Source organism: Triturus cristatus, chromosome 7 (assembly GCF_964204655.1).
Source record: "Triturus cristatus chromosome 7, aTriCri1.1, whole genome shotgun sequence".
Lineage (NCBI taxonomy): Eukaryota > Metazoa > Chordata > Amphibia > Caudata > Salamandridae > Triturus > Triturus cristatus.
In genome coordinates, this window is record NC_140590.1 from 445,740,005 (window position 1) to 445,759,639 (window position 19,635).

At 41.7% G+C, this 19,635-nt stretch overlaps 1 protein-coding gene across 1 annotated transcript in view; it reads left to right on the forward strand.

Moving 5' to 3' along the window:
• DNAH9 (dynein axonemal heavy chain 9) overlaps positions 1-19,635 on the forward strand; it is a 1,479,259-nt gene that overhangs the window by 1,036,066 nt on the left and 423,558 nt on the right. The window contains exon 61 of the mRNA XM_085616775.1: positions 7,126-7,274. Coding sequence (XP_085472901.1) covers positions 7,126-7,274 — 149 coding nt within the window. The remainder of the gene's footprint in view (positions 1-7,125; positions 7,275-19,635) is intronic.

Genomic DNA, 19,635 nt, shown 5'->3' on the forward strand with positions numbered 1-19,635 from the left:
GACCCCATTGGGAATGGCTAGCACTCCCAGGGATGATGGCCTGCTGGGGTCAGCGGACCTCCATGTCTGGGACTGCTTTTAAATAAAGCAGTTTTTCTTTTTTTAAATGCAGCCTGTTTTCCTTAAAGGAAAACGGGCTGCATTTAAAAAATAAAAATTTAACTTTTCATTTTCATTTTTCAAGTTGAGGCAATGGTTCCTAGGACCACTGTCTGACCTTAAAAAATGTTTGCTCATGCATTCTCAAAGGGAAAGTGGTCCCCTGATGACCCCTTCCCGTTTGCGAGTGCTTTACCACCCTTCTGAGAAGGTTGGTAAACTGTGAGTGTTTTGCGAATGCAATTGCAGTCGCAAAATATTCTTACATAGCTTATGGAGACGCTATTAGGAAGGGAATGCCCCTTCCTAATAGCGAGTCGCTAAACCCTATTTTGCGAGTCGCAAATTGTTTGCAACTCGCAAAATAGGGTTGGTACATGGGCCACGCGATTTTTGTGGTCGCAAACAGGTGTAAAACCCCTTTGCGACCGCAAAAAGCTGTTGTACATCTGGCCCTTTGTGTCTCAGTCTCTGAAATATTTACATTGGCTGTCATTAAATCAAAGAATAATGTTTAAGTCCCTCTGATTTGTTTTTAAATCCTTTCATGGTACTGGACCAACCCCCTGCAGAAGAAACTAAAATGGCATGACCCAATAGGAGCTTACACTCTTCCTCAGCCAAGATGGCCATTGTGACCAGATTCAGAAAAACTATATTAGTGGGGCGAGCTTTCATGATCGAAGCAGCTCGATCAAGTAATGAGCTTCCATCTGCCCTGAGACTCTCTGCTGATCTAATGCACTTTAGGAAAGGGGTAAAACCTGGCTCTTTCCAAAAAGTTAGAGTGTGTTTCAGGATTTTAATCTAGTACGATACTGCGGAATGCTGCCACATTGTATAGTATTTTCTCTCTTTTCCACCCATGCGTAATACAGCACCAGGATATCTGTTAGGTGGCAGTGCGCTTTACAAGTAGTTTAAATAAATAAATAAATAAATAAAATAATAGACAGCCAACTAGATTTGTCAAATGCTGGCGTCATGCTATCATTTGAAATATCAGTAATTAAATTTAAGTCTCAAGCAGCATTAAAGCGGTAGCAATCTTAAATCCTAGATACGCATATAACTCCATTAATCTCTACTGTACTTTTGCATTCGGAAGCCGAAGTCAGAAGAGGTCACTTATCTGTTACGCACACAAGCACTATATGCTCAATAAATGCTATCACCATTTTCACAACTCAGGACCAATAACAAACAAGCAGTGACTAAGTCGATAGGTTTCAGCTCTGAAATGCTTAGCTGTTAGCTTTGACTCAGCTTTTTATCAATTACTTGCATTCACATACATCAACACGCATGGATCATAATCTTGGAATAGGTTTTTTATGCAAAAATATTCTAAAAAGGCCACAGATACACATGCATCATGACATATACACATATATCCAACATGGCATGTGCCTACACATGTGTTGTAACACAGGAAGCCATTTTAATTTACCGATCGTGCATAATGGACAGCCATGTTACAATGGTTAATTTAAATTAAAAAAAACTAGTGATGCAAAGCATGAAAATTGAGCAGCTAGGCCTTGGTGGAAAAAATGGGGAATGGGAAGCGGTTAGGCAGCACTGGAGAACAGCAGAGGGCAATATGAATGACTGATAAAAATCAGTCAATGAACACACACGGAGGTACAGGGGAGTGAGGAGTGAACTCGCAGAGGAGAGAAAAGAAGGCCGATTTCATGCCCTGTCCCCACACACAGGGCTGATTACCCCATACAGATAGTCTGGAGCCAGTGCTGGGATGAAATGACCTACAACTGGACTCTATCAGAAGAACTACTGTGCTGCATCAAGGACTGACAGTCTGCTGGACTGTTGACATGAAAGGCTTACTTTTCTGATGTGCTGCCCTGCTGCCCTGCTGTCTACTGCTCTCTGACCCTGCTGAGATGAGCTGAAATCTGCCTTGCAACCACAGTGATGTCCAAGGGCTTGTTGGCTTGCCTCCTGTTGCTGAAGACCTCAGGGCTCTCAAACACCTGTCTCTACAACTGATCCTGTGCCTGGTTCACTGGAAGCACCAGAGAAATTGACGCAACTCCAGTCTGCGTGTGGTAGAACTAGCGTATCTACTTTGCCGTCTTTGTAGAATTGGCACATTGCCCTCGGAACCAGCACAAATACTTTAATCATTGCCTCTTTAGATAAGCCTGACTACTCTGTGCCAAGCTACTGGAGGGTGAGTGCAGGTTATCTTTTACTGTCTATCTGGCTTACCCTGAGTACAATGGTGGCTCCTGCTTGGACAAGGTGCATACCTCTGCTAACCAGAAACCCCATTTCTAAATGCATTTAACTCACAAGTAAATTAAATATGTCAATTGGGCATACGCCAATCAAACAATGTTTGAAGGAGGGAGTAGAAGCATGTAAGAACTGGTTAGCAGTGGTAATTTGCAAAGTCCTAAAGCCAACAAAAACAAATTCGGCAAAAAAATGGAGGGAAAAAAGCAGGTGGCTGTTATGGACTGTTCCTACTGGTTATGACCTTGATCCTATTGATCCTAACCCCCCTTGTCCTGCTCCTCCAAGTGGTTCAATTCTTCAACGTTGTTAACACTGGCACTCTTCTTCATCGTGGTTTTGCCAGTTCTGATACTGTTTCAGGTCCTCTCCTGCAGGTCCTCCTCCTCATCCTCCTTGTTGTTCTCTAGCTTCCTCTAGTCTCTAGACTGTATCTGGTTCCCATGGTCTTTGTCACTGGCTGATATGAATAGATCTTCTGGGTAACTAATTAGTTGAGAATGAAACCTGACTCCCAAATCACAAACACATTCTAACACACGCAGCAGGAGGGGGAACCAAGGCCACCTATTATTCATCTAAATTTCACGGTTAGGGCCTAAAGTTAGCAGTTCCATGTTTTCAGAGTTTAAGATGATTTTGGGACATCCAGGTAGCAACGGATATCATGCATTGTTTAAATCTGTCTTTGGTTAAGCCATCATCATTACTCAAATCAAGTGAATGCCTTCTGAGTAAAACAACACTTCAAAGGCATAACTCATAATGAGTTTGAAGAAAGGGGCCATAAAAACATTAAAAGGCTTCAAGATATGAAGAGGACATGGATCATTAGGTGACCCTGTAGAGCATCTGTTTAATAATTTCAGCATCTTCTGGTGTGGGATTGGAGAAAATGTTCTCAAATGCCGGCCTTCACTAGCAGGCATTTGACAGGTGCAATTGTTACTCATCGAAAGAGCTTTGTATAGTCAAGATCTGACCTATAAAATAGAGCACCAGAGAATCAAAGGTAGTCTACGAATGACTAAATTTTGTTTTGCTACGACTCAATAAGTCATTGATTTTACAATTTTAAATATTTCCTTGCTTGAGTACTTATCAGACGAGATCTTCATTGCGTAATAGGCCAATTTGTCCAATGTAATCCCTTTATGTTATAACTGAATGTAGTCTACGTACACCTCTTTATCCGCACTTGTTCAGGTGCCATTTTCTTTCAAGCCGGCACTAATGACTCCATAATGTTTGGAGGCTCAGAGTAAACCAAGCAGCATGATGTGTTGTAGTGGTTCTTTCAATTGGTTTCAGGGGCGTCAAGATGTCTAAGGTTGAAATAATCCAAGTTTGAATAAGGTTGAAATCCAATGTTACACCACCTGGAAAAGAAGATGGATGAGGATTAAAATCATGGTCAGTCACACTATACCAGGCCCAATTAGAAACATTCATAGAGGTTCAGTTTCAATTTATGGCCACCGAAATAGAAAATGGAATTGCCAGGTGATCAGACCAAAGCAGCGTTAGTGGAGTTTCAAAGAGAAGATACAATAAGTTTCTAAATATTAAACCTAACCTATTCCCTGCAGGGTGACTAGTTTGGTTAACTAATTGAATAAACGTAAAAGCCTCAAACTCCTCCAAAAGTGTCCATGTGTTACACTTGTCTGTCTTTGCGTGGTGTTCCCCCCAATTATTTGTCTCCCTCCTCCATTTTTTCTAATGTCGTTTTAGCTGACATTAGGACTCTGAACACTTTTCACTGCTAACCAATGTTAAAGTGCATGTGCTCACTCCTTAAAACATGGTAATATTGGATTATCCCCTATTGGCATATTCAGTTTACTTATAAGTCCCTAATAAAGTGGTACTACATGTATCCATGGTCTGTAAATTAAAGGCTTCTAGCGGGCCTGCAGCACTGATTGTGCCATCGACTTCAAGTAGCCCTTTAAGCATGTCTCAGGCCTGCCGCTGCAGAGTCTGTGTGTGCAGTTTCAACCTGCCATGTCAAGAAAAAAAGCTTTTACTAGGCCCAAACCTTCCTAATTGATACATATTTGTCACAGCTAAGGTGGGCCATGGGCAGCCCCTAGGGCAGGGTGCAGTGTATTTAAAAAGTAGGACATGTATTTTTACGTTTTACATGTCCTGGTAGTGAAAAATTCTCCATTTGTTTTTCGCTACTGCAAAGCCTATCTCTCCCATAGGATAACATTGCAGTACCTTGATGCATTTTATAAGTGGGAAGAGATAAGTGGTTTATTGTCGGTGACTCTGAAATTCTAATTTTAAATCCTAATTTATGGTTAAGCCAAATTTTAAAGTACAATTCAGAAAATGCGACTTTTAGAAAGTTGGCTTTTTTTTTGGCTTACCCATTTGCTGCCTGCAACCTGTCTGTGGTCATATGACTGGGTGTAGTTGGAAGTTGGGGTGGTGCATTTCTCCTTGACAGCCACACACAATTTGAGTTTAGATGTGACTGTATGTGCCATCACTGGCCGAATGTGAGGGAGGAGCTGGGCCCAGCCTCACTTACACCTGAATAGGCTGTGTCCGTTCTCCACACAAAGGACTGCATAGCCCTGTAATTAGTCTGGGACCAGGGAAGAGAAGGCAGGGCCTCTTTACACTTCCAAGGCATGCCTCTAGAAGCTTCTTCCCACTTGAAAGGCACAGCTGTGTATAAAACAATGACATCAGACACCACCACTTCAGTACACTTCTGGACCTGTGGATACTCTGCCAGAGAGAAGGATGTTGTGTTGGTCAAGGACTGCCACTATGCTGAACTGCTGCCCTGCTGCCTTCTTGCCTGGGGAAGAAAAACTGGACTTGCAACTCACCTTGAACCCAGGACCCCAGAGTGACTCAATGGACTTGGCTGCTGGCCTCCTGATCTGAGCTACAGGGACATAAGAATCTCCCCAACTGCTCCTGTACCTGTTTTCAGCAAAGTTCCTGACCCCCAAGTGGTGCCTCTCAGATCCTAAACCCTTGGTGTGGCTCACAAGTTCTTGAAATCAAGGTTGTGGGTTCTTTGCAGCCATGAACAAGCCGGGAATGAGCACTTTTGCACAGGTACTGCGCTGTTTGCACTGAAATTGAGAGCAAGCTACTGCCAGCCCATCTCTTTGCACAGCAGCATCGACCGCCCACGGAGGATCACCGTCTGTGATGCCCCACCTGTTCTTTGTGCCATGTTGACTGCCTTCCGTGATGCTCTTCTTGCCCCCGGTGACCTACTCCAATACGAACGGGACTCTTGCCACAAAACTTGAGCAGGTAAATGTCAGCGGATCTAGTCGGGGACTGTATCCGACCTGTGCTTCATTACATTTGGCCTGAACATTTGACTTTGACCTGTCCAGCATGACCAGATAGTCGCTGTTGGTGCTATATGCTTTTTGGTGCAATTTTACAGTATAGTCTTTAAAAAGTCATAACTCTGGTTCTGCTGTTTGCATGTTTATTGTTTTAGTCTTCTTTTATTTATTAAATGTTGCTCTATTTGTCTGACCTGGTATGGGATCTTTTTGTGAGTTATTTTAATTGTTTTACTGTTTGAAATATGGCACATATACTTTACACCTTGCCTCTAAGTTAAGCCTGACTTCTCTGTGTCAAGCTACCAGCATATGAGCACAGCTTAATTTGGGTTTTGCTTGTGCCTTGCCCTGACTAGAATTATGGTTGCTGCTTGACCAGGGCTCACACTGCAGTCAACCAGTAACCCAATTTCTAACACTGTGCCATGCAATCGGAAATTGAATCTATATGATAGTTAACATCTCCTAAAATTGTAAAATTGGCTGCTCTAATGTAATGAGGTGACACACATTTCTTCAGTTCGATATGAAAAATTGAATCGTATCCCAGTGCTCTATATCTAAGGGCACCTGAAAAAGTGAAATTATAAAAAAGAGCTAAAGTAGAGATTAGCCCCTTCACTTTGTTAAGGGAAGTGGTAGGTGACATAAAACAGGCAAAATATTGTTGAAATATTATAGCAATGCCCCCTGCCATATAGCCAATCAATTGCACTGCCGTCTTTCACCTCCCACCTCACCCTACCAAGTAGGAAAATAGGTTGCATAGACTGGAGCTTAAAAGACCAGTAAGTTTTTATCACCAAGTGCACTAAGGGTTTCCTGAGGATGACCGGCTTTGTGTGGAGTATGTAAGCAACAGACCTACCAAATCTGCTATGTAATTTCCCGTAAAATATTCACCAGAGGGCATAACAGCTCTTACTATGAGAGACAAATTGCCCATATCTGAATTGGCTTGTGGAGGGTGGTTTACAGTATGTGACATTTGCTGAGTGGCTACATGGTCATTCCTTCACACGTCTGGCGTTGCCACAGGAAAGAGCAATGGAGAAAATATTTTGAGACCACTATGGCACCTGGGGGTTTATTCAAGAGCTGAGGAATCTACAGGTAGATAGAGAATCTACCAGAAATATCATTGCCACAGGTAGGTAACTTCTTATTCTAGAGCTGCATTCTGTTTGATACAATTGAGTTATTTATGAATGATCCAAACAGACGCAAGTTAACACCTGTTAATACTGCCATTCAGTAACTGGTCTGTGAGTCATGACTCTCCCACAGGTAAGTGCCTGGCACATGATAAATTATGGAAAAGTGGGCAAGTGCTCAATGTTGATCTACTGTACATTTACAGCAATTGAGGATATATTATATTTTGTTGGTCTTGTGTGTGATGAAATAAAATTGCTATTTTATTTTTCAACAGTGATTTTGTGGAAGAAAAGTTAGGAAGCAAGTATGTGGTTGGAAGATCATTGGATTTTTCTACCTCTTTTGAAGAATCAGGACCTGCCACACCAATGTTCTTTATCTTATCTCCAGGCGTAGATCCTCTGAAGGATGTGGAGAAACAAGGTAGAGTATATAAGATGTTATTTGACATCAAAAGAAAATATTGATCAAACTGTGGTTCAGATATCTTTGGCTATGATGTTTCATAGACCTGGCATTCTTAGCACCTGAACCAATTAATGGCCTCACTTCTGACTTCACAGTAGCATTGTTGGTACCATTACATATGATATCACAATTCTCACAATGGAAGACATCATTAAATACTGTTAGATAGCACTTATCAGCTGTCAATGTCTTGTTGTTAGGATTACTAAGTAGTGGAAATAAAAATCATACCTGTTCTAATAAATCATTAAAAAGAGGTACAACCTGACTCTGTTTCTCATAAAGAAATGTTTGTTTTGTACACTCCTGCATATGTAAATAAATGTTAAATATTTGTTGATAGCCAAAGGTTACCGTGTTATGCTAATATGATCAAGGCAAATATGTTGAACATAGGACCACATACCATTTTGTTACATGTATGTGACATTCCTATTTAATTTTAGCCTCTGTCATCTCTATATGTAAATGTGAATGTTTCCTTTTAGACTTTATATCCACTTCTGTAGTTGGGGATGAGAAGTAGCCTGCAATATCTCCAAATATTTAATTTAAAAAAGTTACCATGGTTTTACATCTGTCGTTTCATCCATAAAAATGACATTTTGTAGATTTTCAACATTTTAAGGTTTGATGGCGCTGATCTATTGACCAAAATCGTTGATTAATAGTTCAATCTAGGTAACCAAGCTTTGCACATTTGCTCACTAGACATTGTTCATGATTTTGTCATTGGGTTATGTAGTAAACTGTGTTAAAAAATATGAATTCTAGAATAAGATCCTTCTTGGACCAAAGAAATATTTCTGGTAGTAATTTCTATTTTAAGTGAAAGATGAAGAAGGGTTCCTATTTTAAGACAATTAGTTGCTCAGTTTCTGAAAGGGTTAGTCAGTATATTGCCTTTGATTTCTTAGGCTCAAATTCATCATGATTTCACGTCAGTATTACTTCAATTGGCAAGTCTGAGTTGATAATGCAACTGTAATGTTTCACTTTTGACATTAAAAGCACATTCCTAGGGGCCATTCCATTTGTAAGAACATTACGCAAAATTCAGAGATTACAAGTTCTCTTTGCCTTTTACAGTTGTTTTTTTAAAAAAAAATATTTTTATTGATTTTTCAAAATTTTTCCTTATATTCCATCAGTAATACGTCATTATCACAGCATTATACAGTAAATTGCATTTGAAAAATAACCCTGCATTCAATATTAGCTCAATTAATATTCACATTACTTTATAACTCATTAAAGATACATCATTGATGTTTTTTGTTCGTTTCTTCACAACCATAAGAACCACTACGAAAAATAAATGGGTATATAAGCAGCTATATCAAAAAAGTATTTAAACAGACAGACAGTCCAACATCCTTAAATTAACACCATTCCCTCCTTCCATATCCTTACAGTCTCCCAGATTTTCAATCCAAGTTGCCTCTTCTTTTTACCCTTACGTGCATAGATTGCTTTTTCTATATTATAAGCAGACAATAAACTTGCCAGCCACTGATGCATGTCCGGAGGTCTTATATCCAGCCAAGCCCTGGCAATCATTAATCTATATACTGCCATTGCTATAAACAGAAATTCCCGATGTGGAACCGATGGGTCTATACTGACCCCAAGCAGCACTAAGGTTCGTGAGAGCGTGACTCGGATACCTAAGTGTGTAGTTAAAAACATTTCCAAATCCCGTTTTAATGTATATAACTGAGGACACGATGCAAATATATGAATAATATCTGCTCCAATGGAGTTGCATCTTGGGCAGCTCGTCCCACTGGTACCTCCACATTGTACAATTGTAGCAGGAGTATAATACAAAGCATATATTGTTTTGTAATGCTGGGCCTGAAGTGGGGCTGAACACAAAACGATATATCCGAAAGCCCATGATTCCTGAAAAAATCCCGACTCAATGGATAGCTTCTCCATCCATTTATTATCAAACTTAGAGATATCATCTATTTTAGTTTCTACTAATGTTGCATAAAAGCCTCGTATTGTGCAGCCCTGCCCCCTACTTATTTTGTCCAATATTACATTATTCCCAAACCCAGCGGGCCCCCCTTTCTTAGTATTCAGAAAACTCCTAATTTGGAGATATTTGAAAACATTTCTAGCATCCAGCTGGTACTTAATTCTTAGGTCCGCAAACTGCACTACTCCCTCTTGACCCATCATATCCCCTATCTGCTCTATCCCTTTGCTTGCCCATTCTACCATAACATTATCCGCAAAAATCATTTCCGGGAACGATTTGTTCCGATATAGTCGAGTATATCTGTTGAGCCTACCCATACCAAATTTTTTTCTAAATGCAGTCCAGATCTTAATAACTGCACTAACTGTCTTAAACCTAGTCCTCTTGTAATATGAGAAATCAATACAATTCAAAAAACAATTTTCAACTTCTTCACCAAGAACCACTGCATAAATATCCATGGAGCTATTAATGTCCCAACAATCGTGTGTCCCCCCCCCCCAATTAGACCCTGCATATATTGTAACGCTGCGGCCCAATAGTACAATCTAAAGTCTGGTGCACCCCACCCCCCCCTTTCTCTAGGAAGAGAAATAAATGTATAAGCCCTACGTGTTTTCCCCTGAGCCCAAATAAATCTATTCAAAATTAACTCTAGTGCATGAAACCACCTAGCCTCAAAAAACAAAGGTATAGATCTAAAAAAATTAAGAAATTTCGGCAATATTAACATCTTAATTACATTGGAGCACCCAACCAAAGATAAATGAAGATTGTTCATTCATTCCAATTCTACTCGCACAGTTGCTATGAGAGGGGTCATGTTCTGCTCTACCACATTCTCCACCTCTGCAGAAAGCTGAACACCAAGATATACTGCCGATTTAACAACTCGGTTGTCGATACAGTGCGTATACTTATTTTTAACAATCTGTGTCTTAGTGCTATTGATTTTATATCCTGACAACTGTCCGAAATGAAGAGCTTCAGCATCCACCTCCCTAATGGCCTCCGATGGATTAGATGTTATAATGGCTACATCGTCCGCGTACGCCAGTATTTTACAAGCTCTTCCATTTATCAAAACTGCAGGTATCTTAGCGTTAGCCTCTAGGTTTCGTAAATATGGGTCAATAGAGAGGGCAAATAATAATGGGGATGACGGGCACCCCTGTCTAGTCCCTCTGCTTATCCTGAATGTTGAGGAGTACCCTCTGTTGACCCTTATCCTAGCTATAGGGTTCCTATATAATGTCTGTATTGCTCGTATGTATCCCTCCCCTATATCAAACCATCTCATAATTGCCCAGAGGTAATCCCAGGAAACCCTATCAAACGCCTTCTCTGCGTCTAAAAATAAAGCTGCCATAGGGTTTCCCAGGACTTCCGTCGCATCAAATAATGTGACCAACCGCCTAATATGATGGGTGGTACCTTTCCCCGGAATAAATCCATGCTGTGATGAACTAACAATACTCTCAATGACTCTACCCAGTCTTTTAGCCAAAATTTTAGAAAATATCTTAACGTCTGCATTTATTAACGTGATAGGTCTATAAGAGCCGGGGAGTATCGAGGACTTTCCTTTCTTCAGGATTACTACAATATCTGCTCCCACCCCATGAGTTAGGGATTGTTTCCCCTATCTGTGCTAAACTCAAAATATTAAAAAAGTCCTGAATAAGAATATCTTGAAATACTTTATAGAACTCAAGTGGGATCTGGTCGGGACCAGACGCTTTGCCTGAAGGGAGACTATTCAGTGCTGTTTCGACTTCTTCCAACTGTAATGGTAAATCTAAAGCCGTTTTCTCTTCCTGCAGGAGTTTGGGTGAAGCTATATTTCTAGTATACCCTTCAACATTGTTTAAGTGAATTCCGCCTTCTCGGGAATACAAATCTGAATAAAATTGCCTAAAGACTTCTCTAATGGTATCAGAATCTGAAATCAGATTGCCCTGTCCATCTATAACCTCCTTAATATCTGCCGCAGCTGTTTTCTGTCTTGTACGGACAGCTAGTATGTGCCCCACTCTCTCACTTAATTCATATGAATTCTCTTTTCTTGTTAAATAGCTAACTGCTGTTTTTGTGGCAATACTCTCCATAGTTTCAGTTTTGATCAGCATAATTTTAAGCAAAAGATCCTCTAAAGGTAGTTTTAATCGAATTCCCTGTACCAGTTCGTTCTCCAGCTTCCCCAGCTCCTTAATCAGATCATCTAATCTGGTCTTATCCAACTTACGTTTATAGCCAGTATAACTGAGAGTCTCCCCCCTGATACCTGCTTTAAACGCATCCCATACCATTCCTGGGGATGCTGTACCTCTATTCATTGCCCAAAAGCTCTTAATCCATATGCTCATATGTTCTCCGTATCCTTCGTCTTTTAATACTGCTCTCTCGAATGTCCACTGTGAAATTTTCCTTTGGGTCTGCCCTAAATTCACTACTAGGATCAGGGGATTATGATCTGAAACGATCCTAGTTTGCTTTTCCATCAGTAATCCTGTAGTGAGGGAGCTAGAGATTAAAAAATAATCGAGTCTAACTGTAACTTGGTTTGGTGCGGAGAAAAAGGTGCTACCTTCCCTATGGGGATATAGCTTAACCCATGGATCAATTAAGGAATTATGGTATGCCATAGCAGACAGGGCCCTGTACATCTTCTTCTTTCTACCAGTATATTTCCCCCCTTCTTGTGCAAATGAGCTACATGGATCATGTATATTAAAATCACCACAACATATTATGGGTTCTGACCAGTGAGCCAACTCAGTATCTAAGAATTGAAAAACCTCCGGATCATCCTCAGTGGAGCCATATAGTGTAACTACCGTGCATTTTTCTCCCTTATATATTATTTCCACCAATACCCATCTCCCCCATTGATCCTCTTTTTTTCTATTTACTACAACATCCCTGTCTTTAGCTAGGATTGCGACTCCCCTTGTCTTTGTCCCCTGCTTTGAAAACGCCAACAGATGAAAACCCAGTTGCTCCAGAAGATATCCCTTTCCTCCCTCAATATGTGTTTCTTGAAGACACAAGATATCTACCCAGAGTGTTTTAATTAAAGCAGCCACTCTCAATCTTTTGTTGACATCATTTAGCCCACATATATTAATTGATGCAATTCTACACGACATTAAGACACATCAAGTGTACCCCTACTTAAAGAAACCAATACTTTGAGATAACTAAAATAAACATTGAGAAATATTAACGAATATGCAATATGATACGTACGGTAAAAAATGCTGTGAACAATGCCTAACTTACAAAACCATCCGCCCCCCCCTACCCCCCCCCTTGACCCTCCCTTTCTTGCTCGAGCAACTCGAGCACCCACCTCCCCCCCACCCCCCCACCCCCAACTACAGGCAAATAGGTCAACCATGACCTATGTGTTTGCCTGATAGCAGCAGTCGTGCCGCCCCCCCCTCCTAGATCATAAGCCTGCTTGCCCCCTCTCACTCCACCACAAATAATGGTACTCAGCCTTAATGCGTAAACCACCATATTGGGTAGAGGAGACCTAGATTAAGGTTTTTAGGAATTAAGAGAGTTACCAACCCCAGAATTCCTAAATAAAACTACAGTATCTGCGAATCGCCTACCCCACCTTCTTTCCCTTAAGCTCATCAATATATAGCTGGGCTTTTATCTCAGAGGTAAACATCCTAATATTTCCATTGACAATGATCTTAAGTCTCGCAGGATAGAGTAGGAATGCTTCATAACCCAACTTCTGTACTGGGGCTATCAGTTGTCTAAGGCGCCACTTCCTCTCCACCGTGGCATGACAAAAATCAGGCCTTGCAAAAAATGTGGCCCCCTCGTAGCTACGCCTGGCCTCTGGTTTTGCCTTATTCAGAATCTCTTGCCTGGCTAAAAAATGTCCCATATATATAAGGATAGCTCTAGGTTTTAGAGCCTGCGACTCCCCATATGACTTTCTTTGTACCAATGGAAATCGGTGAACCCTCTGCACCTCATTCTCCCATTCCCATTTAGTAACGTCTGGAAAAGCCCCCCTTAGCAAACTTATTACATAAGCCCTTATATTCTCTCCCTCCAACCCTTCAGCAACCCCCAGTAGTCTAATGTTATTCTGGCGCTGCCGATTTTCATAGTCTTCCAGTTTCCATCTTATGTCTTCTGACATCTTTTCCTGCGAATCCTTGAAGGTCTGCCAATGAGAAACATCATCCTCTAGCCTAGCTGTACGCTCCTCCACATATGATACTCTATCCGCCAATTCCTCATATACTTTATTCATTTTTCGCATGGAACTCTGTATCTTTTTTGTCGCCACCTTAGCTCTTCGACTTTCAGTTCTAGCCTCTGCTTGCATCTGGATAAGAGTCTCGTACAGTAGACCCAATGAGGGTGTTGGAGTGGAAGCACCCTCGTTCACTACCTCTTTGACTCCCCCCTCAGCCTCTTCTTCCTGATATAATGAGGCCGTTGCAGAATAATCCCAGCAAAGCTTAGGATCGGAGGATTGAAGTTGAGGGCTGTTTGAAGAGTCTATTTTAACTCGCCTTTTAATTCTCTGGGGTTTTGCATGGCCTGGTGGTGCTTTCTGAACGGAGGATTTAGCTGCGGAATCAGAATCAGAGCCCGAGACAGAACTTACATCTTGACTTCCGTCACCCAGCTCACAAGAGAGATAAGATTCTGATCCAGAGTCCTCATTCACAGAAAAAAAGCACTCCCCGTCGGGTGTTGCCGGGACCACCTTTCAAGGAATACCTGCCATAATAATTATTTTCCTTATAGTTACTACACCTCCCGTTTTTGCACCCCCAATCAGTGTCCCCCCGTCATTTCTTCCTGTATCCATCTGTGGAGGCGTTTTTTGTGCTATCTTACTTGGTCCTTGTCTTTGTACTCCATCAGAAGATTTGCACCGTAGCTCTGCGTCCAGCTCCTCACCCGTACAGGCTGTATCTGCCTCTGCATCCGCCTCTCCATCCCCCTGCTTGTTCTGCCTCTGCCGTTGCTTCCGGCTCGACTCTGTCGGCCCCGCTGCTCTCTGCGGTGCGCTCAACGCCAGCAGGTCCACGGGTTCTGGGACCTTCACTGCGAACGACTCTTTAACTGAGGGCTGTCTGAGAGTCGGGTCCTTTCCCACCACATTTCCCTTTGAAGCAACAATCTCCTGGCCACTGCTGATGCCGCCATTATCGAGCCCTGCTTCTGCCGGTTTCAAAACCTTACGATGCAACGAAGCCGTTCGGCCGGCAAACATCGAAGACTCCCTGTCTTTCTCCTTCGCAAGGTTTTCTTTAACATCCATTGCTGGCGGCTGTGTTCGTTTTTGGGTGTCACGGCATCTCTCACGTACTTTGATGCTTTGGGAGGCATAATTCTATCGAGATTTCCCAGATGGTTTTACATCGATAGGAGAACAGTCTACTGCCGAGTAGTGCTCTTGTCTTGGTGATCCACCGAAGCGCTAAAATCTCAACATTCAGGTAGGAGAGGCTTATTTTGCTATTCATCCCAACATTCTTCTAGGTTACTCTGTTTTTTCTCCGATTGTAGGCAAGTTTGAGGAGGGTGGTTTGGAGCGACTGTGTACTGCAATCAGTCGGCGGCCATCTTGCCCCCGCCTTTTACAGTTGTGACAAAGGACAAAATAGTATTTCATAGGAAACTTGCATTTTTGTCAAGTGTTATTTCTGATAAAAGTTAACCTCTACTTTATTGTATTTCATTTGCTCATCCATCTAAGATGGAAAAACGGTTAAACATTCCTAGTCTTGAAACTGCCTTGGGCCCTTATGTTTTGAAGACAAAAATATAGTTTGGGTAGGAAATCCAAGAGAATGTCAGCATCTAACTAAACAACATGCCTTAGAATTCACTCCTATATTACGGCCATTTGTGATGTGGCAGACAATGCTTTGCTGAAGAATAATGTTTCCCATTCAACTAAGGGATTGCTGCTATAATGACCTGGAAGGACATTCTTATTCAAAAGGTTTGTAAATCAGCAATGTGGTCCTGGCTGCATTAATTCTCAAATCATGATTGTATTGAATGACAAGAAATGTTGTTTTCTTCGTGTGCTAACAAATGCAAGACAGGAGTACAAAAAGGACAGGTTAAACGATCCTTTCCTCGTAATCTTGCTTTCACTGATTTGTTTGTTTGCTGTGTCAATAAACAATCTGCAAGGGCAAAGTAGAATCTACCCCAAGTAAAATTGATAGATACTATTTGCACTGCAGATTTCATGCCATTTAATTTCTAAGACCTGCAATGCCTGAGAAATTGAAAACAGAAACCTCAGATATTGCATATAAAATTTATGATGTAACCCAAGATATGGCGATCCACTCATTTCTTGGATAATGCTTCGCTTTGGCATCAGACAAACTACATTGTTTGGAATGTGATTATATGGACATAATAATATCAAATGTTTTTTTTATTACGCATTTCCAAAGTTAGATTAGCATGGGCGCCATCACATAGTGGTAAATTTGTCAGAGGCGGAAAAACCACTACCTGGTTACCGGTCGCACTTGGCTTGAAAACACATGTTTTCTTATCAAATTTTATTCATGTATTCTTCTATAATTTCAAAGTTTAATCATGTAATCAATTGTTGGAACACCAATTACTTTATTGGCTGATACAATCCAAGTAAACTTGTTATAATTCAATATTTTGCTGAATCATCCATAATTCGCAATATTATATTGCTTAATGATAAATTAGTCCCAGAATCCTGCCTTCAAATAGCGGAATTACAAAGGGACTGACACCCCTCCTTCATATCACGTTCCCGGATTGTATTTTTTACATCTTTCATCGCAGTCTTCCTATGTAGCTCTTCGTGAATGATTCACTACCATGGGACTTGTAATTCTGTTAAAGTGGGTTTCTGTTGCAGTAACCCCCAACTTTTTGCCAAATTTCTGATGCACTATGACTTCATGTGCCCCGGGTCCCTGCCAATCAGGTTCCCAGGGCCTGTGTACTTTCCCTAAACTGTACCTTTGTACCCCAAATTGGCTCCTCTCTATCTACATTTAATTCCCTTGTAAAAGGTACCATGGGTACCAAGGGCACTGTGACCAAGGAAGGCCTCTAAGGGCTGCAGCACATATTGTGCCACCCTTAGGGGTCATGTACCTTAACACACACAACACTGCCATTGCAGGCTGCATGTTTTGGTGCAGAAAAAAGTGAAGAGTCGACATGGCACACATATCTATGTATTTCAAACTACAGATATTACCTGCTCACCAAGGTGTTCAGTATAATGAAGATAATCTGTGATTCAACTGTGTTAACCTATTATGTGCTACCTTGAAACCTGACCAGCTCCTGTCAGGAAAATATTAGCCACAAATTGATGTGTACAGACTCTGTCACATGTGTCAAGGTGTTACTCATGCCTATAAGGTGCAATAATTGAATAAACAATTTTAAGTGATTTTTCATACAGTTTTTTTTAAATGTAACTGATTTCCAAGTACATAAAAAATGATCCACAATAATAACAACAATAACACAAAAGGTTCATTTGAGTCATTTCTCGTGTCCCATGTAATGTACATGTTCACCCATACATTGTTAGCATTGACATCAGCATAATGTTTGATTCATTGTTGCTTGATTTTACAAATCACAGTCGAAATATATCACATTATGATATTTGCGACATTGTTACCTACACATCACAGTATGCAGTCATTGGTAGTTATTCAAATGTGATCGAGTCTGTTTTCCTTGTCTATTGAGCACTACATCATGTCATTCAGAAACGTGTGCAGGTTTCATTTAAACAAGATCATCATCGCACAGAAAATTTGAAAAGTTAGGATGTGAATGCCTGACACGCGGCAGCAGTTCATCGTAAAAGTAAGTTGGAGAGTCACCAAAAGGATAATAATGGAGTCGTGTTTGTTCGTTTTTCATTATTAACTCGTGAATCATGTCACTTTATTTGGAATACGGCGCCACGCAGTGCTATTAATTGACCGGCAACGCTCTTGTATCGACTGCTCTTTGAGTAAGTGTTTTTCAGCTTTCGTGCACAGAAAGCCCTCTAGTTATAGGGCTGGTACTGAAGGATACCTTTTTTTGTTTTGCAGGGAAACTTATAATACCGATATTGTTGGCCCGTGTGATGACCGGGTAGGTTTTAATTTGTTTAAGGCATTCCGCTTAAAGCGGCATGTTTTCAGCACACAGGTGTTTAGATGTGAAGCTGTGGCACATGGAATAATGTGCATGTAAATAAAGACACTCTATGTTTTGTGGGATACGTGGTGCACTCATTTGGAATACATTTATGATGGAGGCAACAACACACAACACATATTTTCCTGTTGTACACAAGTGCTCTTGAGCAACAGCATGAACTAATGGAGTCAACTTGTCGGTGATGGAATAGCTTGTGAATTTCTTGAATTGTTGGTTGTTATAGTATGGTTAAATACATGTATTATTAGTCATTTGTAGAGTTCCCCTGACTAAGGGATTCCTGAAATGCATTGAGAACATGGCATTGGGAACTTCATGTTGAATTCACAAATATTATAATGTCATGAAAAAATTATAACATTTACAGTACATGGGACACGAGAAATGTGTCAAATGAACCTTTTGAGTTGTTATTATTGTGGATAATTTTTTGATGTACTTACAAATCAGTTACATTTTTAAAAAACTGTATGAAAAATCACTTAAAATCGTTTAGTCAAATATTGCACCTTATGAGCATGAGTAGTGCACCTGAACGCATATGAGTCTGTACACATCAATTTGTGGACACATATCTGTGTGCCATGCCTGCCATCCACAGACTATTGTATAGGTAAGACACCCCTTTAGATGGGTGCACTATACCACTGGTGAGGGTACAGTTGCATGAGCACTGAACTCCTACAGTGTTTAAGTCCATTCTTAGCCATTGTAAGTGCAGTAAAGCCATAAAGAGTATATGGTTTGGGAGTTTGTCATTACAAACTCCACAGAACAACAATAGCTTTACTGAATTCTGGGAAGTTTGGTAGCAAACATCACAGCATAATAAACCACACTGATTCCATTGTGAGATTTGTTATACCATGCACTCAGAGGGCATCTTAGAGATGCCCCCTGAAAAACGACCGGCCTCTGGTGGGTTCCCTGACTGGTACACACCAAACTGCCATCACGAGCCATGTTTCTGGACCCCTGGGGTGGGAACCTTCACTCCCTGGGCCCAGAAACAAAGCCTTTCCTGGGTGTAGGTGGTCACATTTCCCCAGGTCAGAAAGAGCCATCTGTGGCAGGGGAGCTTCAAAGGCTAGGCTGCCTTTGTAACGCAACCCCCAGCCTCTCCTGCCATCATGGAGCAGGCCCCTTCCTGTCTCAAACCCTTTTGAGTAGAGGAGGGAAAAATTAGAACAGCCCAGAAGGTGTGCCCACCTCTTCCACCCCATCCCTCAGGTGAGGGAGGTGAGATGAAGCCCACTCTTCAGTCCCCGCAATCTTGCTGATGGCAGCCACTCTCCAATCAGGGTTAGGGATTGTGAACACTCCCCCACGTGGGGTGAGCACATCAAGGGTGTAGTCACACTAAGGCTCAGTAGCCTATTGGCTTTTGACCTTGAGAACCCTAAAACACCCCCTAAATACAGTATTTAGGGGGCAGCCCTGAAACAAGAAGGCAGATTCCCACAACCTACGAAGAAGGACAAAAGAACACGCCCAGCAGAGGAGATGCAGAGAGGAACTGACTTGGCCCCATTTCTACCGGGTTGTTGGCAGTTTCCAGAGATCCTGGGCTGAAAATCGCCTTGTCCTACAGCCAGTGACCTCCAGAACCCCTGGGAGGACTGACTGCCTTCAACAAAGACCAGATCTCCTGTTAACAGCTGCTCTGTTCAAAAGAATAACCAAAGAAAGACTCCGAGCCTGCTGAGGGCAACAATCAATCAATCAATCAATCAATCAATCAATCAATCATTACATTTGTAAAGCGCACTACATACCCGTGAGGGTCTCAAGGCGCTGGGGGGAGGGGGCTGCTACTGATCGAAGAACCAGGTCTTCTTGAGGAGTCTTCTGAAGGCCAGCAGGTCCTGGGTCTGCCGTAGGACGTTGGGGAACTAATACCGGGGCACAGCAGACAGCAGGACCGAACTCGCGGTCTAGGGAGCAGTGGCAGCACAGGAGACACTGGCGCACTGGTGGAGCTGTGCGGCAGCGGGGGAGTGACCTGGCCTTCAAGCAGGGTCAGGGGTCCGGGGTCACAAAACCTAATGCCTGGAAGCACCGCTGCACCTGACGCCTGTGGCATGATTCTGAGTGGCC